At 45.8% G+C, this 11,455-nt stretch overlaps 1 protein-coding gene across 2 annotated transcripts in view; it reads right to left on the bottom strand.

Moving 5' to 3' along the window:
- The window catches only part of Tm9sf4 (transmembrane 9 superfamily member 4), a 53,476-nt gene that overhangs the window by 15,167 nt on the left and 26,854 nt on the right, over positions 1-11,455 (bottom strand). For both annotated transcript variants that reach the window (XM_004630796.3, XM_023714810.1), the window contains exons 3-9: positions 10,878-10,977; positions 4,708-4,876; positions 4,477-4,606; positions 2,702-2,825; positions 980-1,098; positions 767-878; positions 221-291 (exon numbers count right to left, since the gene is read on the bottom strand). In XM_004630796.3, the coding sequence (XP_004630853.1) occupies positions 221-291; positions 767-878; positions 980-1,098; positions 2,702-2,825; positions 4,477-4,606; positions 4,708-4,876; positions 10,878-10,977 (825 nt within the window). The remainder of the gene's footprint in view (positions 1-220; positions 292-766; positions 879-979; positions 1,099-2,701; positions 2,826-4,476; positions 4,607-4,707; positions 4,877-10,877; positions 10,978-11,455) is intronic.

Below are 11,455 nucleotides of genomic sequence, written 5' to 3'. Positions count from 1 at the left end.
CTGGGGGACTGAACCGCGGTCCCTGTGCTTTGCTAAGCTTGTTCTAAGTAGGTGCTTTAGACCACTGAGCCATCTCACCAGCCCTCTCTTCATTATTTTTAGTATTTTGGAAGCTATAAATGCACATGTGCGCGCGCATGCGCGCACACACACACACACACACGTCAGCTAGACTACCCTCCTTCTACCAATCCATCCCACCCTAGCCAAGACCTCGTACAATGTCATCCTCCTTGTTATAGTTGGCAATGTCCTTTCGAAGGGTCCGAATGATAATCATGCTCAGGATGCCTGAAACAGACAGGGGTGGGAAAAAGATCTGTGAGCCAAGAATGCACTGTGTTCTGTGTCCTCCTCCAATAGGACCTGGCCACATAGCTACCTAAGAGAACAAATACTGGGTTGGTTTGCTCAATACCATATGCCTAGCATCTGGCACAGAAGGAGCTACAACAGGGCTGGGGTGTAGCTCAGTGACCCTGGCCTAGACTCCCTAATACCACCACCACCATACAAAAGAAGCAATAATAAAGTGTTGTTGAATGAATCAATGATCATGTGTATCAACAGTTTGTATCCATCTTTCTCTAGTGAAGTTTCCAAGGCAGAGCCCAAAACTTGTCCATGTCTGTCACCTGATGCCTGCAATAGGGTCCTGATGCCTGGCCCTGGGAACACCCTAGAAATCCCTATTAGTGACTGGATGTCTTGGTTCCTCAACACCACCTCTCTGTCCTCTCTACTCTTCAACACACAGAACTCTTACCTGACAGAAAGAACACCACCACGACGGAGTTAATGATAGAAAACCAGTGGATCTGCACATCACTCATGGTCAGGTAAGTGTCCCAGCGGGAGGCCCATTTGATGTCACTTTCCTGGTGGGGCAGAAGTCCTTGAGAATCAGGCCTCCTGTTCGCAAATCTTGGCCCAGATCAGATCCCTCCCACCCCATCTGTGAGCTCACACCCCTTCTCACCTCCCAGTGCACAGAGTAGGTGAAGTACAGCTGATTCTCCTTGGTAGGGTCAATTTCTTGGGGTGAGGAGTTGGTACCCTCAGGCAGGGTACATGAACTCTTCTCATCTGCTTTAAGGTCTATGAGAAACAGAGACTCAGTGTTCCCATGGTGGTCAGTGCCACTACCCAAGGCTGTTCTGCAAGCGCTTTTGAAGATGCCTGCTGCTGGTCCCTGGTCTCTGAGTAGAACTGGGAGCAAAATAGGCAAGAATGGCTTTGGAAATTATATTCCCGAAAGTCCTGACCTTTCAAAGGGCCTTTAGTACTGCAGACAGACTGTGTATGGAAGCGAGGGAGGGAACTCACAGTTCAGATCTCCTTCATGATCAATTTCTTGTAATCTCAACGTGAACTCATTCATCCAGGCCCATTCAAAATCTACCACAACCAAGGTCATTCTGTCACATTTGCTCATTCACACAGATGGTTTCTGACATGTTAGTAATCAATCATGCAGCTGCTTTCCCATTTACTCATTTGTTCCCTCTACCATCCAGCCCCTTCTTTTTGCCAGTAAACATACCACAAACACCAAACTACAAGGTAGGTACTGTGCTGGGTGCTGGAGATAAAATGGTGAGAAAAGTAGATGGATGGGGTCAGCCAAATAGCTCAGTAGATTAAAGTGCTTGCAAGCAGGTGCAGGGTCTAGGGGTTTGATCCCCAGGCCTGCCATGCTGACCTCGTTCCCAGGGTGTGCTGAGATGGCAACTGTGACCTGGCATGGTGACACACGCCTGTAATCCCAGCTTTTAGGAGGCTGTAAATAGGCGGATCACTACGAGTTCGATCTTGTAGTGAGACCCTGAACACCCTATAGACCCCCCCCCCCCCCCCCCCAAAAAAAAAAAAAAAAAAAGTAGACAGAGATTCTAATCTCAATCACTGCAGGAACAGAAATCTCACAATAGTCACATGCATAAACATGAACTGTGCTCATGACACTCATGGAAGGAGGCAGCATGGTACTTTTAAATAGGACATCTATGATTTATGAGGCTCATGTGTATGATTCTGTTTGAAAGCTATGTTCCACAGATTTCTGAAAAAGCCAGAAAATCACCACTGTGTACAAAGGCCAGGCCTACAGCTTAGCTGAAGAACACCCTGTGACAGGTGAGGGCAGAGAGGAGAGGTGAAGCAGGACAGGCCTATGAGGTCTGTGAGCACTAGCTGGGCTCTCAAACTCCCACTCAATTGTTGACACTGGGCAATTTTAGTCTGTGCCAGTCACTCGCACAGTGGGACTGAAAGAAGACACCTGCTGCCTATGAAGCTAGTCTGTCCCCACCCTTCTTGTTGTCTCCTTTGTTCTTTGACCCAGGGTGAGCTGGCTGCTTCTTGTGAAGAGGCTCAGTAAAGCTCTGACTTGTAATATATTTGGTCCTGGCCAAGTCACTAACCTCTCTGAACTTCTGGCTCCTCATTTATAATCACTACATAGCTCCTGGGGTTGCTGGGAGATGTTAAGCTAGTAAACTGCCCAGCCCATGACACAGCAGATGTCAGGTGTCCCTCGTTAGCCACCTTCTCTATTGAGAATATAATGACACCCTTCCTGGTGGACTCATATACCACACCTAGGCCTAGCAGCCAGTTTAGGGGAGAAGTGTGAGAAGACCCTGGGTATGAAGCCCAGGCCCATTCAGCCCTGTCCCTTTAGTCAGACCTCCCCACTCACCCTCCAGCTTGATGCTCTGGGGAATCACCTCGAAGCGGACCACACGGTATGTATGTTCCTGGTCCTCTTCCATGTCTTCCCGGTGGTAGTAAAGGATAAATGAGAGGTGATTGTGCAAGTAAATCTGAAATGAAGCAACAGAAAGGACAAAACAGCTAGCAGCCAAGAAAGAACTGTAAAGTCACTTGGGGAAAACACCGCAGACACTGGGTCCTTCCCCTTGTTCTACAAGCCTGGCTGTACTAACCTTCTAAAGCAAGTGCTTTCATACCACCCTTCCACTTGGTAACTCTCCAGGCCTCCCTGGGGCTTACTAGATATAAACTCAAGTTCCTTAGCTTCTTCTATCATGTGATTCTGAAACAGCTGGTGTTATGGTTTGTATCTAGTTGTCCCCCCAAAGCCTCATGCAGTCATGGGGCAGACTTCTAGACTTTGTGATTAATTCATGATATAGTGCTGGCATTACAGGTGTAAATGCTGCTGGGATTATAGGTGTGAGTGCTACACCTGGCCTGAGGCAGATACCATGAGTACAACATAAGGGAGACAGACTTGCTCTCTGTAGCCAGTGTTGCTGCTGCCTCTGCCCTTTTGCTCTAGCTGTCTTGCTCTTTGTGCCATGAATGGCTACTCTCTGTGCCATGTGCCACTCTGCCTTGGAGTCAGCTGAGTATGGACTGAAACCTCCACTGACTTTGAGCTAAATAAACCTTTCCTTCCCTAATTTTGAGTGTTGGGTATTCGTCCCAGCAATGAGAAAAAAGTAAATGAGACAGCTGGCCTTCATTACCTTCTAATACACATTAGTTCCCTGGCATCCCCAGCTCTTTCTGCCCCATGAACAGTCCCTATCCTGCATCTCTGATCATGGTATGCACTCCAAAGAGGATGCCACCCCTACCTTCACTCAGCTCAAGCCTAGATACTTTCCAAGGCCTGCCACCTCCTCCATGACACTGAATGCACAATGTGCTCCCTCTCAACTCCCCTGGCACTGACAGTCAGGAGTGGACAAATGAAATTTAAGACCTAGGGCCCCACTCTGCTGATTCCCTCCCAGTTAGGACAGAAGTCTATTGAGGACAGGAACTGTGCCTCAAAAGAAAGGTTTTTCTCCCTTATTCTCCAAGTAATACATGTTTAGCTTAGAAAACTAGATATGAAGAGAACATGGCTACAATCATCATGATAACAGCTTATTCCTAGGGCTGTGCTGTGAAATGCTCAGAAAGACTTGTCTGATTTACTCTGCAAAACCATCCAGAAAGCAAGCTGCATAAGGCATTATCACATCCATTATAGATATGGAAATACAGGCAGCTAGTAAGTGGAGGGGGCAGGAGTCAAACTAGGGAGACTGCAGGCTCTTCATCACTATGTGGTCCTCTCTCCTGCACAGTGATGAAGTTCAAGATTTCACTTGTTTGAATCACATGAAAATGGAATCTAACATGACTGTGCCTTTAGCTTCTTTTTTTTTTTTTTTTTTTTTTTTTTTCAGTACCGGGGATTGAACTCAGGGCCTTGTGCTTGCCAGGCAGGTGCTTATACTACTGAGTTATCTCCTCAGCCCCCTTTAGCTTCTTGAAGCATCTTCCAGAGACTGTCCAAAGCATGCATACCCAAGGGACCATCTCCTCAGGAGACCCCCATCTGTTCTGTGTTAAAAGCCCAGAGCCTAACCCTCCCCCTCCTCTGTGGTCCCAAGTGCTTGTGATCCGTGAGGTGTAATTCCTCAGCTCCTTGTGCACACCAGACCAGAGACACTCTACCTTGTTGACATCTGTGAAGCCAAGCCGGTAGCCATGTTCAAACTGCACATCTTTTTCCTTCTTCTTGTCGTCACTGTCACGGTTGGAGTACAGCTCTAGCCGAGTGGCCACAGGCAGATTGTCAGCAATGCTGGAAACCCAAGGCCCTGTTGAGTCCCTTTGAACAGCCTCTCTGACCAGTACCCTCCCCTCAGGGGATGTGAGGCCAGCAGACCTCAGAGGACAACTTACAGGTGGACATAGTAGTCTTCTGTGATGCGCTCGGCCACAAGCCTACTCTGTTCCACTGTCAGGGTCACTGGCTTGCTGGACTGGCTGCATAGAACTTCACACTTCTTCTCACTATTCATGAGAACCTGGAAAGGGGTGTTGACAATCCGGTCCCCTCTCAGCACCTCTCCTGCCATAAGAAAGACAGATCAAGCTCAGAGCTTTAGCCCTGAGGTTGCTGAGGTAAGCAGTCCCAAGACATGAGATAGCAGGACAAAATGAACTTTCATGGACTTTAGCAGTTCCTCAGCCCAGCAGTGCATTTTCTGTCCTATCTATTTGTGCCCAGCTGTTCATCGAGCATTCCCTATTTCCCTTCTGCCCTCTTTTGTGCTCTAGCACCACCAGCTCCTTGGAGCTCAAATGTACCACATCCTTCCAAACCTCTGGGCCTGAGGTGGCTTCCTTTGCCTGGAGTGTCATTCCCTGTCCTGTGCTCCTGGCTTTAAGCTCAGCTTTCCTCCGCTTTCTTGGCTTTCTGATTTCCTTCTGAATAGTGAAGAGTGACAGGTCTGATTCCATGCGACCTGGTATCGCACCTTGCTTCTCGCACTTAGGAGCTCAGCAGTCCTGGCAAGTCAATGTTGCAAAGCCTCAATTTCCTCACTTGTAAATTAGGGTGGTTATAACACCTGCCTCATAGAGATATAGTAAGAAATAAAAGCATTAATCCAAGTCCAGGCACAGAGCAGCCAGGCAGCGAACACTATTTTTATCACCTCTCTACCTTTTCATGTGTCAGCAATACAACTTTTTTCTGAGACAGGGTCTTGCTATGCAGTTCAGGCTGGCATAGTGATCCTCCTGCCTCAGCCTCCCAAGTGTGGGGATTACTGGCATGGACCACTATGCCTAGCACCAGTGATACAATTTTGTCTCCTCCACCTGGGAGTTCTTTCGTTTTTTGGTGGTACTATGGACTGAACCCCAGGCTTTCACACGAAGCTACCGCTCCAGCCCTTCTTTTCAGTTTTTGAGACAGGGTTTTGTGAAGTCCTAAGTTGCCTAGGCTGGGCTTCAGCTGGCAATCCTCCTTCTGTCTCAGTCTCTACAGTGCTAGGATCACAGACAGACATGTGCCAGCATCGCTGGTTGGTCACGAGCTCCTTAGGGGAGACACTGTTTCTTATTTATCTTTGTGTCTTCAGATGCTAATTCAGGCAGGGAAGAAATGGGGTAAAATGAGCCACTTGAGTTTTTTGGCCAAAATATCTTTTTTTTTTTGTTTTTTTTTTGTTTTAATATTTCAGGGAAGGGTCTACAGGGTGTTCAGGGTCTCACTACTAGATTGGACTCATAGTGATCTGCCTGTTTACAGCCTCCCAAGAGCTGGGATTCCAGGTGCACGCCACCATGCCAGTCTCAACTGCCCTCTCAGTGCGGAAAAGGGGTGGGGCTGGCATGCCAGGCCTGCCAAAATATCTTTTTACATGAAGTGGCACATCCTTTGCAGGCTTTCCTGTTGCTGCCAGGTGTCACCCTAACAGGTGGTGAGCAGCTAGGGAGCATCAGCTAAGCCCAAGTGTGCTTTTATTCTGCTGTGGAGACATGTGACCAGGATGCACTGATGGAGACTGACTGAAGCCAACAGACAAGACTAATGCCTCCTTATGCCCGTGGCCCCCATTTGCTTATAGTAAGGAGCTACTTGACATGGCTCTGAATGCCTTGTCATTCAGACATCATTTATTTGTTCACTTACTCACTCACTCACTCACAGACACATACTGGGTTCTAGCTATAGGCCAGGTCTTGAAGATACAGTATTAAATAGACATAATCAGAGAACTTTTGGCCTAGGAGGAAGACAGATTTTGATTAAATAATCAGCAAAGTAAGAATATACTGTGGGCTTGGCATGGTGACATATGCCCATAATCTTGGACATTTGGGAGGTTAAGGGAGAACTGAAAGTTCAAGGCTGCTCTAGGCAATTTAGCGAGATCCTGTCTCAAAAAACCAAAAAGGGATAGTGATATAGCTCAGTGGTAGAGTGCTTGCCTAGTATGGATGCAATCCCCAGTACCAACAACAACAGAAGAAAAAGAAAAGAAAAGAAAAGAAAACAACAGAAAACCACAGACTATAAACAGAGGGAAGTGGGTCTAGAAAAGTTTTCCTAAGGAAGTAGTAGAGTAGCACTTGGGATACTTTGATGGAAGACAGAACTTAACTGCACAAAGTGATGTGGGGAGAACAGCTGAGACAAAATAAGAAGGTATATATTGTGTCAAACCAGAGAGTGGTTGGTGTGGTTACAAAGCAGAGCTTGATGAGCCAGAGACCAGGATAAGTAGAAAGACAAGTGAGAGATGGGCCAGAGCTGGACCCGATGGGCCCTTCAGGTCACAGTTTGAGCTGTACCTAGAGAGCAACAAGCATGAATGAGAGATGGGGAGATGTCTGATGCTCATTTTGGAAAGATCACCCTGAATGCTTTGTGCAGAAAACAAGAGGATGCGAAGAGCTGGAAGATGGCACCAGTCATACAAGTGAATAAAGTTGGGGGCATGAAGGGAACATGTACGGAGGCTAAGGCAGAACACAGATTCATGCAAGATGGAGATGAAACCTGAAGGACCTGCTGTTGACTTGACACTGGGATGACAGAGGAGTGGTGCATGCCGAGAAGATGCAGACTTCTTTGAGCTTCTAGGTGGGAAATCAGGAAAAACAGCATATTTAGATGGAAGGCATTTTCTGTTTGATATGTCAAATAGATAGTCAGATGTCAAGATTTAAGTTGCAGATAAGAGGAGAGGGCTGAGCTGAGAGCTGTTGCTATGAGGTGGCCAAAAGCCTGCTCTCATACGCTAGCATTCCTGCCAGAGGTGCTCCAACACATACACCACAATATGAATTATCATCAATGTGAAAGTCACAAGCACAACTCACAAAAAGCCAAAAGCTGCACCATTGTCACTGAGGTATGGAGGGCAGCATGGCAAACAATGTCTCAAGTATGGATGAGGTTACCCAAGAAAGGGAGGGAGCCAAAAAAGGTCTGGATGAAGGCCTTTCCCCACTTCACCACTTCGAAGAGCCTGGCAGTGCAGATGAGTCTGCAAAATCCATGGATGGACTGGTCAGTGGGGAGCAGAAATATCAATAGGACACCTGCATGGTTCACTAACAAAATGGCATTTTACAGATGATAAGCTAAGGGCCAAAGAGCAAGTGATCATCCAACAGGACTGTGGTAGTGTCAGGGCCCTGGGCTCTTTCCTCATATGTCCTACCACCAGATTCTTTGCAGGTCAACAAGAACTGGCTTAATGAGAGGAGGAACTACAGAGAGGAATCAGCTGTGGAGCAAATGAGGTGGTATTATTTCTTGAAATTTAGACAAGAGAAATTAAATTTTACCCAAGAACAAGGACATACTGGGCTGCAATGTCTCATTTCTAACACAGAAATATTTCAAAGTCTATATGAATATATGCATTATGTCTATACATTTAATTAATTTGAAACCAGGGTTTTGCTGTGATGCCAGGCTGGTCTTGAAACTCTGGGCTCAAGATACCCTCCTGCCTCAGGCTCCAGAGTAGTTGGGATTATGGGTGCACACTATCATGCCTAGTTAGAAATATCTTTTATCAAGCCACAAAACATGACAGGACCCTCTAAGAGTGCCTGCTCTCATACACTAGCATTCCTGCCAGAGGTGCTCCAACACCTACACCATGGTATGAATTATCATCATTGTGAAAGTCACAAGCACAACTCACAAGCAGCCCCAGTGAACCTTTCTGGAGAAGGCAGTCAGGACACCAGAAAGGCTTTTTATAAAAAAAACCTGTCTTACCTTAAAAAATAAGTTAAAAAGCTCTACTCCTTCTACTAATCACTGTTTCCTTCGCTCTGAAATGAGGGCAGTGGTGCTCTGCTTGCAGAACTACTGCATGAAGTCAAGGAGGACAGTGTACAGGGTGTGATGCTCAAGGGTGTATACTCAGAAGCCAGAACCTCCAAGATCTTGTCACTTTCTAGGTAAGTGACTTGGGGCAAGTGACATCACTGCCTTGTGTCACATGTTCCTTCTCTACAATAAGGAGATAGCAAAAGAATCTACTTCACAAAGTGTTGAGAGAATTAAATAAGGCAAATCACACCAATGCTTGGAATAGGGCCTGGCTCACGCACGGGGGACATCGAGGGAAGGCATGATGCTTGTTCTCATTTAAACTGGCCCCAAGGCCTGCCCCATTGGTATGAGATCTCCAATAGCTGGCAGTAGGGACACTTGGCAGACAGGGATTCAAGACACATTTGAGACATGGGAGCACCAAACAGAGAAGGTGGCCATTTCAGAAGCCTGGCCAAGAACTAGTTCTCTTCTTAGGTATAAGAGAGGTATAAAGTCTTCTGAGGTCCTTGAGATCAGGGAGACCATCTGTCCACACTTTTTTCTCCAGGACTTAACATAAGACATGCAGACAGGAAGCAGTAATAATTGTGTCCTGAATGGATGCCTCTTTTCCTTACAGCTTGAAATTCTGTGAAATGGAGAATTATTTAAGCTAGAATAAAATGGTCACTATTTATGGAACCCCTGCGCCAGATGCTACATGGGTGCTTCATACACTATTTGAGACAACATATCACCAGATATGTTCAATAACCAGAGAATCTACATCTAAACCCTTAAGCTCAGCATTACTCTCTGCATTTTTAAGCATGTGCAGTAAAAATTCAGCACTCTTTTTGGGCCACCAACCCTCTGTCCAGCCCCACTGTTTGGCCTGGGCACACCTACCACCTCCACCACTGTAACGCCAGAATGATACACATTGCTTCTGTAATGTGACATCCTTGAAATACGTGGTGGCCTTTTGGATATGCATACCCTTGATGGCCTGGGCAGTTTCACGTGTGTTCTTAAAATGAACGTGAAGATTTGAGACAACTCTTGTGCAGCTTAGCAAGTATGGTGACATTTCTACTTCTTTTAGGGCAGAGTTGGTTACTAGCACTTCCAATTAAACGTAGAGCAGGTGGCAGAAGCTACCAGACAAGGGATTATCAAGAAATCAAGCTCTTCCTGAGAACGGCCATAGGTGACCTGTAACAATGGTTCACTACTCTCTCGACCTAGAAAACCCCACAAAAAAAAAGAAAACCCCACAAAATCATGCAAATCAAGAAGCTCAAATCTTCACATTCATTTTAAGAACGCACATGAAACTGCCCAGGCCATCAAGGGTATGCATATCCAAAAGGCCAACACGTATTTCAAGGATGTCACATTAAAGAAGCAATGTGTACCATTCTGGCGTTACAGTGGTAGAGGTGGTAGGTGTGCCCAGGCCAAACAGTGGGGCTGGACAGAGGGTTGGTGGCCCAAAAAGAGTGCTGAATTTTTACTGTACATGCTTAAAAATGCAGAGAGTAATGCTGAGCTTAAGGGTTTAGATGTAGATTCTCTGGTTATTGAACATATCTGGTGAGCAAAGCACCCAAGATGGGCCACCGTACTTATAGAGTTCATGGCTGGATTAACCCATCCCTGAGCTCCCCTGCCATATTGAGATGATCCTTACTGAAAAGGAACAAACTGTTCCCAAACCAGAGGAGGAAGTTGTACAGAAGAAAACGATATCCCAGAAGAAACTGAGAAAACAAAAACTTATGGCACGGGAATAAATTAAGCATAAAATAAATATAAATAAAATTAATGTCTATTAAAAAAAAAGAAAGAAAAAAGAAATCAGGAGAAAGCCAATCTGAACAAAAGCCAAGTGCTGCAACTCTGAAGAATGACCACATGGACTCAAGGCCCAGCTTAGTCATTGACTAAGAATACAACCAAAGGTAAAATACTCAGTCTGCAAAATGGGGCAGGGGGGAGACTTCTAGCAACTACCCTACCATGGCCATTCTAAGGAAGAAATAAGCTGCTAAGCATGTAAGCTATATACAACAATGTCTAGTATAAATAACATGGGTTATCATTTATTATTATTATTATTGTTATTATTATTTACCGAGAGTCAAACTCAGGACCTTGCACTTGCCAGGCAGGTGCTGTGCCACTGAGCTATATCCCTGGCCCAAGGGTATCATTATTAGGAAAATCACACTGGGTTCCCCTATGGGACAAGCTGAAATAATGTGAGAGTGGAACTTACCCAGATTTTCTGCCTTGTAGGTTATTTTGCTGGGCTGGCAGAAAGGCAATGAGTAGTATTCGTAAGGTAATTGGGTTCGAGAACTGGTGAGTTTCACAGCCTGGTGGAAGGAGAGGTTGTTATTCTTCAATTCAGCAGATACCAAGACCACTGTTCCAAGAATCCTCCCTGGTACCCAAATATCTGTAGAACACTTGATAACACTCTCCTATAGGCAAAGTAACTGTGGTAGACATGACTGTAGCATCTATGTGATCTCTACAATTCTGGATTCTTTTACTTTTCATTAATTTTATCATATTGCATTAAAGATTTAGTGTAAAACTGCAACCAAGTACTGGGCAGGGTGGCATATGCCTGTAATCCTAACACTTGGGAGGCTGAGGCAGGAGGAACACTGTGAGTTCAAGGCTATTCTGAACTGCACAGAAGATCCTGTCTCAAAACAAAACAGATAAAATTATAATCAAGAAATGCATGGTGGGGCTGGTGAGATGGCTCAGTGGTCTAAAGCACCTACTTAGAACAAGCTTAGCAAAGCACAGGGACCACGGTTCAATCCCCCCAGCACCACATGC

Source organism: Octodon degus, unplaced genomic scaffold (assembly GCF_000260255.1).
Source record: "Octodon degus isolate 3935 unplaced genomic scaffold, OctDeg1.0 scaffold00037, whole genome shotgun sequence".
Taxonomy (NCBI): domain Eukaryota; kingdom Metazoa; phylum Chordata; class Mammalia; order Rodentia; family Octodontidae; genus Octodon; species Octodon degus.
Note: the sequence above shows the minus strand (reverse complement) of the source record. Positions and strands in the feature narration are given on the sequence as shown.